The sequence below is a fragment of the Eschrichtius robustus genome, chromosome 7 (genome assembly GCF_028021215.1).
Source record: "Eschrichtius robustus isolate mEscRob2 chromosome 7, mEscRob2.pri, whole genome shotgun sequence".
Lineage (NCBI taxonomy): Eukaryota > Metazoa > Chordata > Mammalia > Artiodactyla > Eschrichtiidae > Eschrichtius > Eschrichtius robustus.
Window position 1 is genome coordinate 77,799,306 of NC_090830.1, and position 23,980 is coordinate 77,823,285.

Consider the following 23,980-nt stretch of genomic DNA (forward strand, 5'->3'; position numbering starts at 1 on the left):
AGTTGAATAAGGAAAGTAAAGGTAGAAACTGAAAAGGGGAGAAATTATATTTGATTCTCTGGTAATCAGTTTGGCTGCCTTACAACTCTTTGTTTTATCTGTATCTCAGAACTGTGGGATAGCTATCTACCTTCCCTAGAAGTCAATTAGAATGTGAAGTTTGCAAGGGTCAGAAGTCTATAATTCATGGGATAATTGTAATTTGAAGTATGAAATTTCATAAGCTCAATAGTAGCATTAGTATAAAACTTTAAAAGACCATTTTAATATTTAAATTTAGACATCAAATCTCTCTCAGCTCTGTTATTAGTCAATGAGTGATTATGTCATTATATACTTTTTTCACAGAAGCTTAAATAATACTGTTTTAAGTTCGTAAACACTTTTCCCTCTATTTATTTATTTATTTATTTATTTATTTATATTTTTTTGGCTGTGTTGGGTCTTCGTTTCTGTGCAAGGGCTTCCTCTAGTTGCGGCGAGCGGGGGCCACTCTTCATCGCGGTGCGCGGGCCTCTCACTGTCGCGGCCTCTCTTGTCGCGGAGCACAGGCTCCAGACGCGCAGGCTCAGTAGTTGTGGCTTACGGGCCCAGTTGCTCCGCGGCATGTGGGATCTTCCCAGACCAGGGCTCGAACCCATGTCCCCTGCATTGGCAGGAGGATTCTCAACCACTGCGCCACCAGGGAAGCCCTCCCTCAATTTTTAAAACATAGTAAAAAAAAATCTTTTTTTCTTTTGAAATAAACGTAAGATAGGTTTTCATTCTGTTTCCATCATATTATCTTCCTCCCAGTCACCACTGTTTGTCAGCTGCAGTGAGTAAGAGAACAGTTGAATTTCTGTATTTGAGGAGGGATTCCGATCATGCAGATGAGTAAACATACTCCTCTTCCCCACACTGTCACTGTTTTTAGTGAAAAAGCTAAATGGAGAAAAGAAGTTGAAGGCACTAGGTTTTGGGTGTTAGATAATGAGAAGAACACTAGGATTTTATATATACATGGAGCAGATGGAACAAATATACTTTAAAATAGTTAATGATGGAAAACTTTTCCAGAATAGTTTTTTAAGTTTTGACACAGTTTTTTTCTACTCATTCCTTACGCCCCTTTAATTTTCGCTTTTCTCTCCTATTTTTCTTTTCCCTGTACATGGATAACACTTTAGAGCTAAAAATGCTCTATGAATGTTGTGCACCAGTAAACCTTAACTTCACATACTTCAGCAGGCACTGAGGATAGAGGGCTTATTCATATAGGATCTAATATAGCCATGTTTGTTGTTTATGTGGGATTGGCAGTCATAGGTATTACGAATACCTAAGTACTGACAACCCTTGTACCTAATGCCAACATTGGCGGGAAGAGGCAGGAAAAAACTGAAATGGAACAAGGGGGCAGGTCATAGCAGCAAGGCTAGCTGCAAGTTCCATTGCATTCTTTTGGTTACCAAAGCTGTATATGGCTGGATTCCCCTGTGAGCACTGGTCGTTGAAAGTTTTTGTGCTAAGGAGACTCATCTTGATTGGCAACACTAAGCCCTTTCCCCCATTTATCCATCCAGAGGATATTGGAAACCTTGCTTCTCTCCTAATAATGTAAGTAATTGAGAGAAAATGTTGAACAGGCAAACCAAATACCAACTATAATGAATACCTTATCAGAGACTCAGATAGCCAGAATCCTTCCCAAACCATTATAGTAGCTGAAAAGACTTTTTAATCCCCATTATTTTTGCACATCTCCCTGTCTTTGTGTACCTTAATTATCCTGGCACTGATGGCATGTGCAGAAACATTAATAAACATCTTAATTGCATTTTTAGTGAAGCATACACGGATCATTCCAAAAGTGTTTTTGTTAAGCCATTAGCAGATTTACCTTCTCTCTTCCTATAATTTCATCTCCAAATAGGTGGGCACATTTTTCAGGGTCAAGGGTTTGAGGTTGTTTTCCTCCACCATGACAATACCTTGGAAGCATGTTCTTCCTGTCAAGAAAATCTAACAAAATAAAGCTAAGTCTCTTGAGTTTGCCAGGGCTTTACTGATCAGAAAGATAACAACTCTGTGTTCAGCCAGGTCTAGAATTGGACATCTGTGAGATTGATCTCCTATGAATTATCATTTTATAGTCTTTTCATTGCTGTTTGAAGGTATGTTGTAGCACATTAAATTTTATTTGCTTTGAATGATAATGCATTCACAATGTTCAACTCCCGAAGTCAAAGAGTAGATGGGAAAAGATTTTCTCATCCCTGTTTCACAGCCACCCTTTTCTCCTCTTACCAGCAAGCATTGTTCTTAGTTTCTTGTTTCCTATCAGAGAGTCAGTGCATTCATAAGCAAATGTGAATGCAAAATCTTTTTTCCCTTTTTATGCAAATAATAGCATATCATACATATACTGTTCATGTCGGTCAGGGTTCAATTGGGGAAGCAGAAGCATGTGAATAAAGTGGGATAAAAGATTTTTTATAGGAATGAGACTTTGTACAGTTGTAGATGAAGGTAAAGAAGTAAGAGTCTGTAAAGGGGAGCTTGGAAGATCAGAGAAAAGTTACTAATTTTGAAGTGATGGCACATGTGGACAAATCAAAGCTTGCCAGGGAACCTGGAAATTCAAGTGCGTCCAACTACTAGGATAAGAAGAATTAGCAAAGGAGGGCTGGTAGAGAGATCCCTAGGACAGTGTTATCAAATAGAACTTTCTGTGATGATGAAAATGTTCCATTTCTGCACTGTCCAATATGGTAGCCATCAGTCACATGTGCCTATTGAGCACTTGAAATGTGGCTAGTATGGCTGAGAAACAGAATTTTAAATTTTATTTCATTTTAATTAATTTAAATTTAAATAGCCACACACAGCAAGCAGTTACTGTTTTGGACAGCACAGCTCTAGAAAGCTGCATCTGGCTGTGGGCGTGGATTTGCTGTTAATCATCAGAGGTGGCAGTTGAAAAAAAGAGGTGGATGCAGAGCCAAGGAGAGCAGGCACACACCGGCATCTCCAGGCAACTCTGCATCTGTCTCGCACTACTAACGACAACCTTCAGAGCCTGATGGCTTCTGCTTCACTTCTGCCTTCTAAAACCTCACTTGAATCTCTCTTTTGGCTAACTCTAATTCAGAACCATACAGGGAATTTGGGATATATGGGGAAACATAATTCTAGTTTAACTAGATGTCAAGGTATAAAACCACCAAACTGCTTTTCTTACCTAACAGTGTATTCTGAAGATCTTAAAATACCAGAACATAAAGAATTCCTTATTCTTTTTCACAGCTGCTATGTGTTACATTGTATGAATGTATATTATCATTCACTTAGCTGCTGATTTTATAATTTATCATAGTGAAAAAAATCAAAAGAGAAATATTTTTGCAAACTTGGAGTGAAAAATATGTTTCTACCTATAACATAAAACACAGAAGAAGCCATGAAAGAAAAGACTGATATAAAAAATAAATTTTCTACACAGCAGAACCCGTAATATGAATATTAATTTTAAAATAATAAGTCTTCAATGAATGACATTCTAATAGAAACTCTTTTATAAAACAAATACCAAGCCTGATTTCAGATTTTATAGATTTTCAGGTTATGATTGTCTATACATATTTGATCATTAACATGTGTGTGGTTCATTAAGAAAAGGAAGAGGAGAGGGTCTGTTTCGTTTGTTTGCTTGCTTCCTTCTTTCCTCCCTTCCTTCTTTCCTCCCTTCCTCCCTCCTTTTCTCCCTCCTTGGATTTCTAAGCAAATACAGTGTAACTATGGTATTGAAAGTGGAAATGGAAAAAGAAAGGACATGGAATAGAAAAGTTATTGGACTACCAGTCAGAAGACCTTTTCCCACTCCCTGCTAGCCGTGCAGCTTTGTGAATATCATTATTAGACATCATTAAGGAGAGAAACCACCTCATATTTGATTTTTTTTCCCCTCTATAGTGAATAGATCAGTACCTAATACAAAAATGTTTGTTAATCTTATCTCTCTAGGACTCAAAATTCCTCATTTATAAATTGTGGATTATATGCTGCCATGAGGATAAATATGGGATAATATATGTGAGAGGATTTTGTTTACCATAGGTAATTTATACCTACCTAAAAAATTATCTTTTTGAAAGAGGACTGAGGACTTCCCTGGTGGCACAGTGGTCAAGAATCTGCCTGCCAGTGCAGGGGACACGGGTTTGAGCCCTGGTCCGGGAAGATCCCACATGCTGCGGAGCAACTAAGCCCATGCATCACAACTACTGAGCCTGCGCTCTAGAGCCCATGAGCCACAGCTACTGAGCCTCCGTGCTGCAACTACTGAAGCCCGCGAGCCTAGAGCCTCTGCTCCACAACAGGAGAAGCCACCGCAGTGAGAAGCCCGCGCACCGCAACGAAGAGTAGCCCCCGCTTGCTGCAACCAGAGAAAGCCTGCGTGCAGCAGCGAAGACCCAACGCAGCAAAAAATAAAATAAATAATAAAAAAAAAGAAAGAGGACTGAGCTTGCAGGAGAAATATTAATATTGATATAGTAAAAGCCTCATAACTCAGTTCCAGGCCTGGGGGTCAGGAGGCATGGACTCTACCACTTCACTATGACCTTCTAGAGTGCAGTTTTCTCTTTTTGTAACTTTGGAAAGTGTAGAACCATATGTGAATGTGAGATGCAACTTTAGTGCAAAGCAGACTCTGTTGACATAGATGACTTCTAGAACTCAAAGTGTTCTTTTATCTGTTCCCATTAATGCAGCACACATTCACTGAAGCATGCAAGATACTATGCTAGGTGCTATATCCCATTTTACTATATCAGCTCTTCTCTAATCCAATTTGCTACCCTTATTTGAATTTTTTTATTGATTGAATTTCTGTGATAACTACTAAAAGACATCCTTGAAGAATATTTGAAATACACACATGACTAATTCTGACTGTGGCTTATTTTGATTTAGAAAAAGTCTGACCTTCTGCTGTAGCTAACAAAATGTCACATTTAAGGCTAATAAGATTCTAAAACAAAAGCTTTACTTCTGGTGCTTTTTAAAAAGTTTATTTGACAGCTGAGATCAGCTGACTTTTTATTAAATTTTCAAAACAATTTTTAGATTTCTGGAAGCACATGCTACTCACAGAAGAGGATATTGAATCAAAGAATTATTTAATCTTTTACCTTTTCAGTTATTCTCATAACTTCATGCCCTTTCAAGCTTGATATTGAGACCCATACAGCTATTCTGTCTTTGCCCAACGGGAATAAATAAAAATTGATATGCTAGGGGGAAGGTATATAGGGGCTAAGATTATTAGGATAATGATAGTTTTATTTATACCCTAGTATTTGCAAATTTGAACTACTGTATATTTTTTCCTTAAGTGTTAGTTACTAAAGGGAAAAAATGACCAATTAAAATGGCAAGACCACAGATAAATTATAGATCAGAATTTTAATAAGCATGATAATCAGATTAATTCTAAACCTCTCTACTAGTTTTTGCCATATTACTTTAAATTTTTTGTCTTTATCTAATGAAGATTATTATTACTTGTAGCCTCATTTGTAGCACTTATACTTCCAAGAATATAATGGTGGATGTTGGCTTCAAAATTTTCAAGTTGCCCAAATATGAGCTTACTTTCTAGGATTTATAGACTCTTGCTTTTTAAAAAGGAACTATCCCTTTCCTTCAGTTTAACATTGAAGGTGGGACCCCTATAGTGGATGAATCTGCCTTGTTCTTATCATTAATAGCCCTAGGAATAGCAACTCTTCATTTAAGGCATACATTTTTTTAAAAATGTAATATTTTTCTTTCAGACCTCTTAAGCTATGAAAACGCAGCAACACTGAATGATGTAAAGACACTGGTCCAGCAGTTATACACTACTTTGTGCATCGAGCAGCACCAGTTAAACAAGGAAAGGGAGCTTATCGAAAGATTAGAAGATCTCAAAGAACAACTGGCGCCCCTGGAAAAGGTGCAGATTCAAATTTCACACTTTTCTTTTCACCAGTATTTTTTCCAGAGCGTATATGTTTGCTTTTTTTCCCTCCGAGTTTTGTGTGATTGCATTGTGTCAATCAAACTAGTCCACTAGTTTTGGGAACTGAATCATACAAAGCTTCTGATTCAAGCTAAGAAAGGACTTAAAAAGGAATAGTTTGGAGCCTTGATAATGGACATAGAGCTTTGAGATCTAAATATACTGCCCTTAACCAGACTTACTACTTTTACAACAAAGATTGGAATAATTGCTGATCAAGAAGGGTTCTAAGTGAGGTGGATAATCATTTTAGCCAACTTAAGAATTAATATTATATGGAATATTATGCAACTGTTAAAAACAATCGTGTAGATCTAATATTCTATAGAAAACACTTCATGGCATTTTATGAAAAGTAAATTACAAAACAATGTGTATATTAGTGCATACTATGATCCAGTTTTTAAGTGTATTATGCATATAGCCATACACACAACACACACACACACACACACACACACACATATATACAAAGAAAAAAATTAGAAGGAACACATTCCCAAATGCTAATAGAATAGTAGGATTATGAATGATTTTTCTTCTTTACACTTTCCTAAGTGTTTTACAATGAACATGTGTCATCCTTTTTTTTTAAATAGAAATACAAGTATTTCCATTTTAAGAAACCAGACTATATTAGAGATTAAGGAAGGGAACAAATACTCTTAATACTGTGCTTTTTCTGATTTCTTTAAAAGTAAGGAACACATATCTCAAGGTTGTTTTCATTAAATTTAAGACCATTAGAAATGTTGGATAAATTAAATTTGAGGAACTGTTGTGAAGGGGGATGTAATTTAAATATGGTATTTTCAAAATGTAAAGCATTTTTTAATGTACCAACTATAGCAAAATAATTATCATCCCTTATTGAATATTTACGATGTGCTAGGAATTGTCCTAAGTATTTTACTTGTATTCTCTTATTTAATCGTCAGAACAACTCATTAATGAAGTTATGGTAATGAGCAGATCAGGGCCTGAACTCAGCCGTTCTGAATCCAGAGTCCATGCTCTGACCCACTCTGCTGTTTTGCCCCTAGTAGACCTTTTGAGTAAAAAACTAATGATAGATTAAATCTTGTACGCTGCAGTGAGAGAACATTGGCATGTTTTTATTTCTCTCTTTCAAAGAAAGCAATCTTGTGGTTGGATAAAGACCTGCTGAAACTTGCTTATTCACTCCCATAATTTCACCGTATTTTCAGCTACTTCTAGGATGAAACATGAAACACAAGTGTATCAAAAATGTTATTCCTATAAAATAGTACTCAGTAAAAACTACAGATATTATTTAGGAAGACAAACTATATTTCCTAGAATTGAGACTAACTTATATCTTGATTACGAGCCGTTTCTTTAGTGAACATTGAACAGTTTAAATAAGAGTTTAAGATTGGTTCTATGTCAAAATGCTTTACAGTTGACCAGTCATGTGTGCCCTGTAGGTACGAATTGAGATTAGCAGAAAAGCTGAGAAGAGGACCACTTTGGTGCTATGGGGTGGACTTGCCTACATGGCCACACAGTTTGGCATTTTGGCCCGGCTTACCTGGTGGGAATATTCCTGGGACATCATGGAGCCAGTTACCTACTTCATCACTTATGGAAGTGCCATGGCAATGTATGCATATTTTGTAATGACACGCCAGGTAAGAATTCCTCTTCAAGTAACTTTCCATGAGATAGTACAATGTTGGTTGTCAAAGTAGTTCTCTTTTCTCTCATATTCTTTCTAAGGCCAGTTCCCTTGAAGTAATCATTTATCCTTTATACATAATCACTCACACAGACACACATATGTGCACATGCACGTGCATGACAATTATGTATCAGGCACTAGTCTAAGTGCTAGAGATAGAGAGATAGATATGACATGGCTTTGGCCCTCATGGAGCAAACAGACTATTAAGAGAGCCATATAAACCATTAAATTCATAAAATTATTATAGTAAGCTATAGAATAAGAAGGCAAAGGAGAAGGGTGGTCAGCTGTAGGATAACTTGCTCAGTTGGCTTGGCTTTTTATGTACTGTGTGATTAATTTAGCAGTCAGATGGTGTAGTCCCAAGCTTTTGGTCTTTATTGAATGTTTGGAATGGAGAATTGGTAATAACTAATCAAATAGTTAAACTAAACTCTGGGCTACTTCTAAATATATTAGGAGTATAGGTGTTTGTTGTTGTTTTTACTTCATGGAAGACAGGTGAAAATTAGATATCTAATCACTATTCTATTCTTTATCAACCAAGGCTCATATTTTAAATATCAGTGTCTAGAACTAATTTTTATTGTTAGTGCTGTATTTTTAGTAGCTTGGAAATCCATAATGGTCACTTTAGGAAGTATGAAGGATTTATTATTACTTATTTATTATTGCTATATGTGATACAACCACAGATCCAGCCTCCCTTGAATAAAAAGTATTTGAAATAGCTGAGAGATATGAGAAACCTTTTCTATTTTCTTAGGTATCAGAAGAAAGCTGAGAGTTGCTTCTCTTATATTTTTATATGGCCACTGTTGAACATAGGCATTTTGTTTCTGTTGTCATTAGACCAATGGTCATAGGCCTATTTTTGTGTGGGAAAATGAAAGCCCAAGGGTGTTATTTAACCTTTCTGGGCCTCCCAAATATGTCTAGTGGAGAAGAGACAGTAAACTGTTCATGTCCTGCTATTGTTTGCCCAGTGTCTCTAGCACCTAATCCCATGTCTGGCTCATGTTCGTCACTCTACCTGAACAGAGCTGACAGCCAAATCAATCTTTATCTAACCACACCTCTGGACATGGCTTACATATGTGTATGTGTCTGTCTATGTTTCTTTCCCTCTTCCTCTGCCCTGTCACTGTCCTTCATATACCCCTTTAATGGATTCTTTTTATCGACTGAAATCCAGACCCCTTAGCCCAATATTCATAACTGGTTGCTGTCCTTTCCAAATGTCTCTCAGCTCCTCTGTGTATGTACTAGGTATTTTAAACACATCAAATTACAGTTGACCCTTGAACAACAGGGGTTAGGGGCGTCAACCCTCTGTGAAGTAAAAAAATCCATGTATAACTTAAAGTCAGCCCTCCATATCATGGTTCCTCTGTATCCATAGTTTTTCCATATCCATGATTCCACATCTGGGGATTCACCCAACTGCAGATCGTGTAGTGCTGTAGTATTTACTATTGAAAAAAATCCGCATATAAGTGGACCTGTGCAGTTCAAACCCATGTTGTTCAAGGGTCAACTGTGTAGTCTGTATTTCCCCCAAAATGCCCTGAGTTTTTCACCACTTCCTTCCTTACTTCATACCATTCTATTAACTGGGAAGGTTTTCCCTGTAGATCGCTACCTGTCATATTTCAAGGTTTACTTAAATGCTTATTTTTCATGAACCTTTGACTACTTCCCTGCAGCCGACTTTGATCTGTCCCTCTTCTGAATTCCTGTAGCACATTGTGCCTCTCATTTCACTTATCCTATGCCATCTTGTATTATAATTATTCATGTTCAATGTCTTTTCCCCTCTACTAGACTATGATATCTTTTGAGGCAAGGCGTTCAGGTGTTTTTTTCAATTTTTATTTCCTTACCATGCCTAATACAGTGCCTATCTGTCCTACTATTTAAATGCTGTCCTACTTCTGTGATTCCTAAATGTTTTTGCTGCCCCCAAGTGACAAGTTGTAAAATAGCAGTAGTAAACAATTAAGTCTTTTGTGAATAGGAAAACATTGACCAAATAAAATGTAAATAGAGTTTCTCATGTTAAATATTCTTCCCCATATCAGTATCCATAATTAACACCCATGAAACAACATGCCTGTTCAACAGCATTTAAACTGTTCAATGAGCATTTATTAGCAACCTAAATATATTCCAAAAGTATATTAAGTTCCAAAGAATTTTCAAAAGATAAGTTCCTTGACATCATAAAATCAAGTGAAATATTGACTTTTACTGACTAATATTTCAGTGAGACCTGAGTACCATTTTCTATCATGTGAAAAAGGAGCCTGACAATAAGAATTGCCATTCAGCAAAGTTACTTCAGCAGGCATGTGAACCACCATTCAGCCCCCTAACCCAGGCGTTTTCTACAAAGGGGAGGTCACTCTCAAGGGGGTGAAAATTGGTTCTGGGGGAGTAAAACATCTTAGATATTACAACAGATAAACAGATACACAGTATATTTGTGGTGTTAAAACTTCTTTGAGGGACTTCCCTGGTGGTCCAGTGGGTAAGACTACACGCTCCCAATGCAGGGGGCCCGTGTTCGATCCCTTGTGGGGGAACTAGATCCTACATGCACGCTGCAACTAAAAAGCCCGCATGCCGCAACAAAGATCCCATGTGCTGCAGCTAAGACCTGGCACAGGCACAGCCAAAATAAATAAATAAATATTTAAATATTTTTTTTAAAAAAACTTCTTTGGGGAGGAGGGGCAATTAAGGAAAATATATCTAAAAAGGCAACTTAAGGGAACAATGATGAATAAAGGTTAAGAAACACTGACCTAGCCTTTATTACCCTTTGTCATCTCAATTCCAACATCCAGCATTTATATTCTACTCCAGCAAACTACTTCAGTGGCCATTCAGGACCTACTTAGAATAAAAATTAGCATGCCTAATAATTTAGTATGCCTAAACCTTTAGGCTCCTGACATCTCTCTTAACTTTTTTCTGTCACCTTCCTCGTGTGTTGCTTCCTTTTCTGTCCAAATTAGACCATATTGTCATTCTGTTCAATCTCTGCTCCATTGTCTTTCCACCATATATACTCTATAAACTCCTAATCTTGGATAAATTTAGCTATTTATCCTATATCCAGGCTACTGAACATTGCTAGAGAAAAATCATGTAATAGTGTGGATTGGACCACTGCTTGTGTTTCTAATTAGATTTTCTTCCGCCATAACCCTCTCATTAGTTATTCTAAGACTTCACATCAAGCTCCTCATCCCACCTTTAATTTTGCCTCCTACCTCTCCTGGAAAATTGAGCTTAACAGATACAAGCTTGCAAATTCCTAAACCCTGTGAGTTTAATAGTATCCATACCTACTTTCACACTATTTCCTTAAATTCAAATAAGAGGTGGCATTTTCCTGCTCAGGGCTAGCTCTTCCACCTGTTCTTAATCCCATTACCCCCTTCCAGAATCTTATGCCAGTATATTTTTTGTGTTCCGTATGTTATCAAACTCTCCCTCTCTGACTCCCTTTCCTTCATAACCAAGCTCTATGTGTATCTCTTCTCACTTATTATCAAATTACCAAATTTCTAGAAGAGAGTCTAGCATGTAGTTGCTTAGTAAATGCTTGTTGCCCAAAAGAGGAAGCATAGAATAGATCTGAATAAATTGAGTTAGTGTGTACATTTACATCCTCAGCAAAGATAGGTAAGTGGCCTAGTAATAGCAACTTAGATGAAACCTAGAGGGCATTCCCTCAAGTTTTTAATCCAACAGTTATCCCTTAGGTCAATATTACTTGATTCAGACCATGATTCTATCCATTTTTAAAAAGCTTCCACAGTCCCTTCAACCGCTATTCGTTCATTATCTGTCATCATCAGTAATTAAATATTTACTTCTGTTTCTAGTTATGGCATCCTAGGTAATCAGAACAATGCTCCCTTGGAAGCATTGAGATAGAGATAGAGATTCAAGATTCAAGATTCAATATCTCTATTCAAGCCACAGAGATTCATGTCCAGGGATTGCTAAAGTAGGTTGAAACATTTTTGCTTTGGTGTGGAATTTTAAATGCCACTACTGTAGAACAGAAGAACCTGTTGTAGGCTCTCTCAGAGACTGTAGCTCATCTTTCGATCATCCCAATCTTGTAAATTGGATTGAGGTAGTCCTAGAATGCTGGTGATCCCAGAGTGCTGATATCACTGGTTCCAGGCCAAAGAAAACATTAATCATCCCTGGGAGGAGATAACATTATCCTAATAATAATAATAATATTATTATCCTAAGCCTTACATTATTACTACAAATAATTTTGCAAATACAAAGTTAGGCATACAATAAAAAATAAGCAGATACACAGGAAAACACCTACAGAAACAATAGACATTTGAAACAGACACAGATAGGAGATCTAGTTACTGGATTTATCAGACATAGCCTTTAAAATAATTATACTTACTAGATTCAGGGAGATAAAAGGTAAGGTTGAGAATATTGGCAGATAACTTGATTTTTTAAAAAACAAATGAAAATTCTAGAAATAAAATTTAATGGATGGATTTAACTGCAGATTAGACATAAGAGAGATAGAGTGACCTGGAAATAAATCAGAAGAAACCATTCAAAATAAAGTATGGAAAGACAAAAAGAAGTAAAATATAGGAGAGGGTGAGAGATACAGAGGATAGAGTGAAAAGGCCTAATATATTTTTAATTTTATTAGCATCTCAGAAGGAGAGGAGGGAGCGAATGGGAAGAAACAATATTTGCAGAGATGGTGGCTGAGAATTTTCCAAAATGATGAAAGACATTAATTTATAGATTTAAGAATTCCATCAAATACAACCAATATAAAGGAAAAGAAATCCACATCTAGACACATCAGTAGTAAAACTGCAAAAGACAAAGACAAAGAAGAAATCTTAAAAGTAGCCAAAGAAGAAAAAGAAAGGCTTGCCTTCAAAGGAGTCACTGTTAGATAGCTGACTTCTCAACAGCAGAAATGAAAGCCAGAGGTAATGGAATGGTACCTCCAATGTGTTGAAAGAAAATAACTGTCAACTTAGAATTCTATACTCTGCAAAAATATCCTTCCAAAATAAAGGTGAAATGAAGATGCTTCCAGACAAACGAATAGAGAACTTGTCACCAGTAGATCTGTACAAAAGGAAATACTAGAGAGTGTTCTTTGTGCAGAAAGAAGATTATCACAAGTGGAAAGTAAAAAAAAAAAGCAGGAAGGAATGAAGAGCAATGAAAATGGTAAATCTGTGAGCGAATCTAAATGAATATTAAATGTATAAAATAATTATAATAAACTCTTATAGAATTTAAAATACAGAAAAAACTAAAACATACGACAGTAGCATATACGTCTGGAGGGGGCAAGTGAACTTGAAATGTTCTAATGTTCCTTCATTGTCTGGGAAGAGGGTAAAAGTACCACTTGCATTCAACTTTGAATGAGAAGTCCTAGCCAGTACAGAAGGCAAGAAAAAGATACAGAGGTTGAAAATATTGGAAAGAAAAACAATTGGCATGATTCATAGATTTTGTACATAGAAAAATTTAAAGAACGTATATAGATAATTGGTTAGAATTCATAAGTGAGTTTTATAAGGTTACTAGATACAAGGTCAATATATATAAATGAATTGCATATCTATATGCCAGCCACAAATAGTTAGAAAGTGAAACTTTAAGAGATGAAACTCAAAATGACTTTTAAAAATAAATCATGCAAGAGATAGCTTCAAGAAGGCGGAGGAGTAAGATGTAGAGATCACCTTCCTCCCCACAAATACATCAAAAATACATCTACATGAGAAACAGCTCCTACAGAACACCTTCTGAATGCTGGCAGAAGACCTCAGACCTCCCAAAAAGCAAAAAACTCCCCACGTACATGGGTAGGGCAAAAGAGAAAAGAAAAAACAGAGACAAAAGAGTAGGGATGGGGCCTGCACCTCTGGGAGGGAGCTGTGAAGGAGGAAAAGTTTCCACACACGGGGAAGCCCCTTCACTGGCGGAGACGGCGGGTGAGCAGGGGGGAAGCTTCGGAGCCACGGAGGAGAGCGCAGCAACAGGGGTGCACAGGGCAAAGCGGAGAGATTCCCACACAGAGGATCACTGATGACCAGCACTCACCAGCCTGAGAGGCTTTGCTCACCCACCTGAGTGGATGGGGTCTAGGAGCTGAGGCTCAGGCTTCGGAGGTCAGATCCCAGGGAGAGGACTGGGGTTGGCTGCGTGAACACAGCCTGAAGGGGGCTAGTGCACCACAGCTAGCTGGAGGGAGTCTGGGAAAAAGTCTGGAACTTCCTAAGAGGCAAGAGACCATTGTTTTGGGGTGCGCGAGGAGAGGGGATTCAGAGCACCACCTAAACAAGCTCCAGAAAACTACTAGAGCTAATCAATGAATTTGGTAAAATAGCAGGATATAAAATTAATGCACAGAATTCTCTTGCATTCCTATACACGAATGATGAAAAATCTGAAAGAGAAATTAAGGAAACACTCCCATTACCATTGCAACAAAAAGAATAAAATACCTAGGAATAACCTACCTAAGGAGGCAAAAGACCTATATGCAGAAAACCATAAGACACTGATGAAAGAAATTAAAGATGATACAAACAGATGGAGAGATATACCATGTTCTTGGATTGGAAGAATCAACATTGTGAAAATGACTATACTACCCAAAGCAATCTACACATCCAATGCAATCCCTATCCAACTACCAATGGCATTTTTCACAGAACTAGAACAAAAAATTTCACAATTTGTATGGAAACACAAAAGACCCCGAATAGCCAAAGCAATCTTGAGAAAGAAAAACAGAGCTGGAGGAATCAGGCTCCCTCACTTCAGACTATACTACAAAGCTACAGTAATCAAGACAGTATGGTACTGGCACAAAAACAGAAATATAGATCAATGGAACAGGATAGAGAGCCCAGAGATAAACCCACACACATATGGTCACCTTATCTTTGATAAAGGAGGGAAGAATATACAATGGAGAGAAGACAGCCTCTTCAATAAGTGGTGCTGGGAAAACTGGACAGCTACATGTAAAAGAATGAAATTAGAACACTCCCTAACACCATACACAAAAATAAACTCAAAATGGATTAAAGAGCTAAATGTAAGGCCAGACACTATAAAACTCTTAGAGGAAAAGATAGGCAGAACACTCTATGACATACATCACAGCTAGATCCTTTTTGACCCCCCTCTTAGAGAAATGGAAATAAAAACAAAAATAAACAAATGGGGCCTAATGAAACTTAAAAGCTTTTGCACAGCAAAGGAAACCATTAACAAGATGAAAAGACAACCCTCAGAATGGGAGAAAATATTTGCAAATGAAGCAACTGACAAAGGATTAATCTCCAAAATTTACAAGCAGCTCATGCAGCTCAGTATCAAAGAAACAAACAACCCAATCCAAAAATGGGCAGAAGACCTAAATAGACATTTCTCCAAAGAAATACAGATTGCCAACAAACACATGAAAGGATGCTCAACATCGCTAATCATTAGAGAAATGCAAATGAAAAGTACAATGAGGTGTCACCTCACACCAGTCAGAATGGCCATCATCAAAAAATCTACAAACAATAAATGCTGATGGGAATGTAAATTGATACAGCCACTATGGAGAACAGTATGGAGGTTCCTTAAAGAACTGAAAATAGAACTACCATATGACCCAGCAATCACACTACTGGGCATATACCCTGAGAAAACCACAATTCAAAAAGAGTCATGTACCACAATGTTCATTGCAGCTCTATTTACAATAGCCAGGACATGGAAGCAACCTAAGTGTCCATCAACAGATGAATGGATAAAGAAGATGTGGCACATATATACAATGGACTATTACTCAGCCATAAAAAGAAACAAAACTGAGTTATTTGTAGTGATGTGGATGGACCTAGAGACTGTCATACAGAGTGAAGTAAGTCAGAAAGAGAAAAATGCTATATGATAACATATATATGGAATCTAAAAAAAAAAAATGGTTCTGAAGAACTTAGTGGCAGGACAGGAATAAAGACGCAGACGTAGAGAATGGACTTGAGGACACGGGGAAGGGGAAGCTGGGACGAAGTGAGAGAGTGTCATAGACATATGTACACTACCAAATGTAAAATAGCTAGTGGGAAGCAGCCGCATAGCACAGGGAGATCAGCTCAGTGCTTTGTGTCCACCTAGAGGGGAGGAATAGGGAGGGTGGGAGGGAGACGTAAGAGGGAGGAGATATGGGGATATATGTTTATGTATAGCTGATTCACTTTGTTATAAAGCAGAAACTAACACACTGTTGTAAAGCAACTACACTCCAATAAAGATGTTTAAAAAATAAATAAATAACCAAATAAATAAATAAATCATGCAAAAGATGTACAAGACCTCTATGTAGAGAAACATAAAATTATAGGAGAGTTAATAAATGTAATGATATAGCATGTTCATGGACTAGAAAAGTAAATAGTGCAAAAATGTCGGTTTTATCCACATTGATCTATTAGATTCAGTGCAGTCCCAGTCAGAATCCCAACAGATTTGGAGTTGGGGGAAGAGATTTTAATAAACTGATTCTAAAATGTATATGGAAATACAGAGGACTAAGTAAAGCAATAAACACTTGAAGAAAAACTAGGTAAGAGGATTTACTCTATCAGATATGAAGACTGCAGCTTTAGTTACAGTACTGCAGTGTAAGACAGTGACACAGGGATGGACAAATAGTTCAGTGGAATAAAAGAGAGAAGTAGAAATAGACCTAGTATAAATGAACTTTTGATTTTAAAAAACTGGCACTGCAGGGAAAGAGTTTTTTGATAAATGGTGCTAGGACAATTGAATATCCCTATAGAAAAAAGAAATGACCCCATCCTTACACTATAAACAAAAATTAATTCCAGACAGATTGTTGATCTAAATATAAAAGGGAACACGATGAAGCTCCTGGCAGATAATAATATAGAAGAATATCTTAATTACTGTGGAAGAGGGAATGACTTTTTACGCAGAATGAAAAGTGCTAACCATAAAGAATAGGAATGATAAATTAGGCTATATTAACATTAAGGACATCTATTTATTAAAGAGCACCATGAAGAGGGAGAGTGGGCTGGGAGGAGATGTTTCCAGTATGTATATCCAACAAAGGATCCATATCCATAATATATTAACAAATCCTACAAATCAGTAAGGAAAAGACACACAATCCAGTAGGAAAAAAATGGCAAGAGGTTTGTACAGGCACTTCTAAAAGAGGATATGCAAATGGCCAGTAATATAAAAGAGGATGTGAAAAGGCCTCAGCTTCATGAGTGATCAGGAAAATGCTATATCTCTTCAAGAGAAATAAAAACGTGTCCACACAAAAATTTGTACACAAGTGTTCATAGCAAGATTATTCATAATAGCCAAAAAGTGGAAAAAAACCAAATGTCTATCAATTGACAAATAGATACATAAAATGTAGCACAGTGGTCCCCAACCTTTTTGGCACCAGGGACCGGTTTCGTGGAAGACGATTTTTCCCCGGGGGAGGGGATGGCGGGGGATGGTTCAGGCGGTAATGCGAGTGATGGGGAGCGGCAGATGAAGCTTCGCTGGCTCGCCCACTGCTCACATCCTGCTGTGCGGTCCAGTTCCTAACAGGCCGCGGACCGCTACCGGTCCGCAGCCGGGAGGTTGGGGACCCCTGATGTAGCATATCCATTTAATGGAGTATTATTTGTCAATAAAAAGAAATAATGTACTGATACATGCTACAAATAGATGAGCCTTGAAAGAAGCCAGACACAAAAAGCTTTTTTATGATTCCACTTATAAAATATCCAGAAGAGGCAAATCTATAGAGACAGAAAATAGGCTAGTAGTTAACTTAGAACTGGAAGTATGGAGGGAAATAGGAAGTGATGTTAAAGGGTATGGGGTTTCTTTGGGGGATGATGAAAATATTCTAAAAATTATTGTAGTAATGGTTGTACAATTCTGTGACTATGCTAAAAAGCATTGACTATTATACTTTAAATGGGTAAATTTTATGGTATTTCAAGTAAAGTTGTTTTTAAAATATGAGGTAGTAAAATAAATAATATAAATTAGGCGTTTGGGATTAACATATACAAACTATATAAAATAGATAACCAACAAGGACCTATAGTATAGCACAGGGAACTATAGACTCAATATTTTGAAATAACCTATAAGGGAACAGAATCTGAGGTAGTATTTCTGCCTAACTCGTTTTTTAACTGACAATACCAAGTATTGGCAAGGAGGTGAAGTGATGGCAACTCGTCCTGCTTATGGGAGTATAACTGGTACAACCGTTTTGATGTCACTCCTTAAATTTGAACACAAGCATACCCTGTGGTCCAGAATTTCCATTCATAGGTTTATACCCAACAGAAGATAAGTCCAGAGATGATCTTGACAGCATTATTTACAACAGCTAAAACCTAGAAACAACCCAAAAATCTATCAGTAGTACAACAGATAAATAAATTGTGATGTAGCCACACAATAGAATATAACATATCAATGGAAATGAACAGACTACAGCTACATGCAAAAGATGAATATCACAAACACGATATTGAGTGAAAGTAGCCATACACAATGCATACTATCTGACTCCATTTTTATAAAATTCAAAAAACAGGTAAAACTCAGCTGTAGAGCTCAGGGGAATGCATGCTTAAGTAAGAAAGCTGTAAAGAGAGCAGGAAAACAGTTACCATAAAAGTCAAGATAGTGATTACTTTGGTGGGGAAGGAGGGGTTAGTAATTGGAAAGGGGCAGGAAGGGGGCTTGTGAGTTACTGGTGGTATTCTATTTTCTCTGGTGATGATTAACATTTATTACATGATGATGATTCTTTATGACGTACATTTTTTGTGTGTGTACTCTTCTGTGTGTGTTTTGCAATAAAAAATGTTTAAGAAATAAATATGTAATACAGCACATGTCAGTAGTATATCTTTATATGTGCTCATGTGTACTGAATCTAATCAATAGTAAATGCTTATTTTGTGAAGATAGTGTGCTAAGGAGTATAATTTAATTTCTTCTTTATTTTTGTAGGAATATGTTTATCCAGAAGCCAGAGACAGACAATACTTATTATTTTTCCATAAAGGAGCCAAAAAGTCACGTTTTGACCTAGAGAAATACAATCAACTCAAAGATGCAATTGCTCAGGTAAGTTTTACAAAAATTAAAATAAATCCCAGCCCCATCTTGTATGGCATTATCATCATCATCATCATCTACAATCAAGTACTTAGATGGGTAAACTCTGAAAGAATGATCCAATCCTCTTCTTCCTATGTAAATTATTCCTCAATTGATAAAAATGACTATTTTAGCATGGTCACCGCTCCAGAAAGTTTCATAACACAAGCAGGTGAAAAGATAATGGGTCCTATCTATCCTTTTATCACTAGCATATTGAAATTTTTAAACCTATGTTTATCTTTTTCATTTTGTTTCTTTAGAGAGGTCTGTTTTTACTTTTCTCTCTTTTTTTAATCTTTCTGCAATTGACCCAAAGATCTCTCACCTAAGATGTGTGGTAGCAATGGAGCCAAAATAAAATCCAGGTCAGAGAGACTACTAGAAATGTTTGCTAGGTGCAGGTCAGAGATTATTGAGCCAGAAATGCTTTTTTAAAAGACTGATATCTTATTTTTCATAACAGCTACCTCTTTGACATTTCTGATCGTGCCTCCCTCTCACTCTGATATCTTTGATTTTGGTGAAGAAATCCTCATTCCTTTTCTCTGCAGTCTTTCATGACTTTAGAGATTTTTTTAAAACCTCTGGAAGCCCTTCCATTCTCTGTAATGTTTAATTACTCTTCTCTGGACCTTCTCCGCCTTCTCTGTCCCTTTTTGGTGACGGGGTTGTGCTTTGAATAGGCTTACTTCATCTCCCTGCCTTGGCCTAAGTGAATTCTTACCTTCTGTTGCTCTGTGTGGTGGTTCTCAACTGGAGGGAATGCATCAGAATCATCTCTGGAGCTATTAAAAATACAGGTGCTTCAGCCCCACCCTAAACCTATTAATCCAACTCCTCAGGGGTGAGACCCAAGCACGTGTGAGTTTTGAAAGTGCTGCAGTTGACTGCACATCCCTGTTTTAAAAATTACTGATTAGTGAAAAACTTAAACAACTACTAGACAAATAACTAAAGTCTTGAGGAGCATAAATTTGAATTCTGGCTCCAGGCAAAAAGTTTGTAAAACGGCTTCTCTCTGGAGAAATGCCATCAAGGTGCATCAGATGCTCCCACGTTCTTGAGCCCCTGAGTCCTGCCCTGTTGATTGCACAGTCTTTTCTGGAGGCTCTGTTGATAGCTGAAACTGCCAGGACAGACTTCTGTTTCTGTCCGCTTTGTTGTCCTGTGCCTTTAACATTCTTTGCCTCTGAGGCACTCTTACTTTGAGAGTGATTGAGATGATTTCTCTGACTCATAGTGATGGAGGGAAGACAATTTCCTCTTCTCAGGAGACAGTAATATCATTGAAAGCTTGACTAGCCAGTTTTCTCACCTTTTGTTTCTATTTTAGGCAGAAATGGACCTTAAGAGACTGAGAGACCCACTACAAGTACATCTGCCCCTCCGACAGATTGGTGAGGAAGATTGATCTGCAGAGAGCCTCTGAATCCCAGCAGAAAGAACACCTGTTTATAACTATGGCCTTTTTAATTAAAGCATTGCAGGTGGAAGCTGGGAGCCCTGTTGGGGTAGAGGGTTTTTACCTTTAATTAAAAAACAAAAACAAAAGGATCTTAGGGAAGAAAGGAATGTTAAAATCTGACCATCAGGCTTTGTGGAATATAAGCTCAAAGGGCTTAGTGAATATTGTCTTAATCAAGAATCTCAGTTTCTGGATGAAAATAATGCATTATTATTATAGTTGAGAGAAAATGATCCTAGGGGTGTTGTTTCTTGCATCTTCTTTTCAGGGTCAGCAAAATAGTAACACACCAGCACCCCACTCAGCTCTAAATTTTTTTTTAATTTACCTTTTCTTATTTTTGACATAGCAGTAAATAAATATACCAGAAAAGCAAACCCTCGAGATATGTGGGTGGCAAACAGAGTCTGAGCCCATGTCATTAGCATTTATTTTAGATTGGACCCAGTCTCTGCAAAGTTACCAGGAATCTCTCCCGTTTGTGTCCCATTTCTGACCACCCACACCTGTTGGTACACTAATTTTATCCATATGATAATTGGAAGCAACTTATGACTTTGATAATTGACACTTTGGATTATCCCTTCATACCTTCTTAAATGTCTCAATATTCCAGTTCTCTGGATCACTGTCTAGAAATAATTGGCAACACTGAATGAGGTTTTTTTGTTTTGTTTTGTTTTTTACTAATTAATCTTTAAGAGGAGGACAGATTTCCCTCCTTTATTTAACTATCCCATTGATACTCCCCTCTCCCTCCACAGCTCAAGCCAGAGGCGGAGTGTTCAGCTGTATTACCAAATCAGGAAGATGTAAGGTTTACAAATTGGCTAAAAATCATGGCTCTGTAGCCATTTCAGAACCAGAATAGTTTCACTGCTGTTAATCTGTGTGACAGCATTCCAGGCCACCCAGATGGCACTACCTTGTCTGGAGGCCTTGTTAATCTCGAAGGACACACACTCCCACACTGTTTGTGAGCCCTCCCACCTCCACCACTTCAGTAGTTGTAAATCAAGTGTGTGGATCTCAAAGGGTGCAATTTATCTTTGTACAGGAATACATTTCTATGGCTTCTTTCAGCCTACCCTCTTCACCCTATTTTTTCTTATCTTAAATTGAGAGAAAAAGGAGTTAATCTTATACTCTATCAAAATATTTTCTACCATATTTCCAGATGACATCACACTTGAAGAGTCAAAGGAATCTGTGTCTACTATCCTGTTTTTAACTACTGCAGGGGCAGGATGGAAAGGATGATGGGGCTTGCCACACAGCTGATTGATTGGCTTTTTTCTTTCACATGATTCATCCCTCTTCATTGTGGCAAGGGGTTTCTTTCTCTTTTTCTTCCTCCTTTGGGATCATTGTGTATGAAGAGAAACACTTTAAATGACAAACCCAGACTCCAGGTGCCTTGCAGAGGTTGAAGGCCAGCCAGGATTGCTGCTGCTGCTTCTGCCACCACCCCTTCCACTGGCATGATGGAATGAAAGGATGCATGTCTCCATTTCTCATCTCTCCTCCCACTTCCTTCCCCACCCGCCACCCCCAGTCGTTCAACCCCCCTTCCCTCATTTATTTCTGTTAAGTTGTATGAATTATTTTTAAACCATTTATCCTGTTTGTACACAGGGTTTTTAAGAAGAAACAGCACAGTGCAATGAGCAAATCCTTTCAGGGTGTGTGGGAGGCAAGGGGAGGGAGGACATGGAGAAAAGTCCTTTAAACAAATAGCAAAATATTGAACATGTGTAAAATCCTGTATCATTTATGAAATATGTATAAAAAGCAATGTACCTTCTGGAACAATAAATACTTATTCAATTTTTGAACTATAGCATCTCATTCTTTAAAGCAAAACAACCAAGATCAGAAACAAAAACAAGCTTATTCTGATTCAAGGTGGAAAGATTTTTACCTCTAAAATTAATTTTTATAAAAATACCATTTTGGGGGCTTCCCTGGTGGCACAGTGGTTAAGAATCCACCTGCCAATTCAGGGGACACGGGTTCGTGCCCCGGTCTGGGAAGATCTCACATGCCGCGGAGCAGCTAGGCCCATGAGCCACAACTACTGAGCCTGTGCGTCTGGAGCCTGTGCTCCACAACGGGAGAGGCCACGACAGTGAGAGGCCCATGCACCACGATGAAGAGTGGCCCCCACTCACCGCAACTGGAGAAAGCCCTCGCACAGAAACGAAGACCCAACACAGCCAAAATTAATTAATTAATTAATTAAAATTTTTTTAAAAATACCATTTTGAAATTAAGTTTTGTTCCTGGAGCCTATATTTTTAAAAGGCATTTCATGAATTCTTCCTGAACTTAAGATGGCCAGTATTTTCCTAGTTTTCCAGAGCCACTAGAGGTTCAGTGACCTCTGCAACCGTGATAGAGCCAAGGACAGCACTGACACTAATATCCTTATCTCCTGATTAACAGGAAATATCTCCATTATATCAGATCACCAGATTGCCCAATGTGGTCTCCTGGACTCTAGAAACTTGTTCAAGGATGAACTAAGATCAAATACTCATTATTTTAAGAGTTTGTATCAAATTTATAATGATCACCAAATGGGAAAATATCACATGCCACCTAGACTATCGAAGTCATATCAAAAAGCATGTATTATATGTCTGCATTAAGTGCAGTGTGAGATGTACTAAGAGCCTCCACAGCTACGGTCCTGCCTCCTGGCAGCTCACAGCAACCGAACACAAACATCCCTAAGATATGTAAGGTTTAAGAAGATAAGATTGAAAATATTAAGCCATTGTTTGCATTCAACAAATAATAACTACACCCATGCACCTATGGTCAACTAGTTTATGACAAAGGAGGCAAGAATATACAATGGAGAAAAGAGTCTCTTCAATAAGTGGTGCTGGGAAGACTGGACAGCTACATGTAAAAGAATGCAATTAGAACACTTCTTAACACCATACACAAAAATAAACTCAAAATGGATTAAAGACCTAAATGTAAGGCCGGATACTATAAAGCTCTTAAAGGAAAACATAGGCAGAACACTCTCTGACATAAATCACAGCAATATCTTTTTTGATCCACCTCCTAGAGTAACGAAAATAAATGAGACCTAATTAAGCTTAAAATCTTTTGCACAGCAAAGGAAACTATAAACAAAATGAAAAGACAACCCACAGAGTGGGAGAAAATATTTGCAAAGCAACTGACAAGGGATTAATCTCCAAAATATACGAACAGCTCATGCAGCTCAATGTCAAAAAAACAAACAATCCTATCAAAAAATGGGCAGATTTAAATAGGCATTTCTCCAAAGAAGACATACAGATGGCCAAAAAGCACATGAAAAGATGCTCAACATCACTAATTATTAGAGAAATGCATATCAAAACTGCAATGAGGTATCACCTCACACCAGTCAGAATGGCCATCATCCAAAAACCTACAAGCAATAAATGCTGGAGAAGGTGTGGAGAAAAGGGAACCCTCCTACACTGTTGGGAATGTAAATTGA

The 23,980-nt window shown here is 37.5% G+C and overlaps 1 protein-coding gene across 1 annotated transcript in view; it reads left to right on the top strand.

Moving 5' to 3' along the window:
• The window catches only part of MCU (mitochondrial calcium uniporter), a 215,039-nt gene extending 192,729 nt beyond the window's left edge, over positions 1–22,310 (top strand). Inside the window, exons 5-8 of the mRNA XM_068547779.1 lie at positions 5,820–5,980; positions 7,495–7,698; positions 18,858–18,974; positions 20,344–22,310. Of these exons, the coding sequence (XP_068403880.1) occupies positions 5,820–5,980; positions 7,495–7,698; positions 18,858–18,974; positions 20,344–20,421 (560 nt within the window). The 3' untranslated portion in view covers positions 20,422–22,310. The remainder of the gene's footprint in view (positions 1–5,819; positions 5,981–7,494; positions 7,699–18,857; positions 18,975–20,343) is intronic.
• The last annotated feature ends 1,670 nt before the right edge of the window (positions 22,311–23,980 follow it).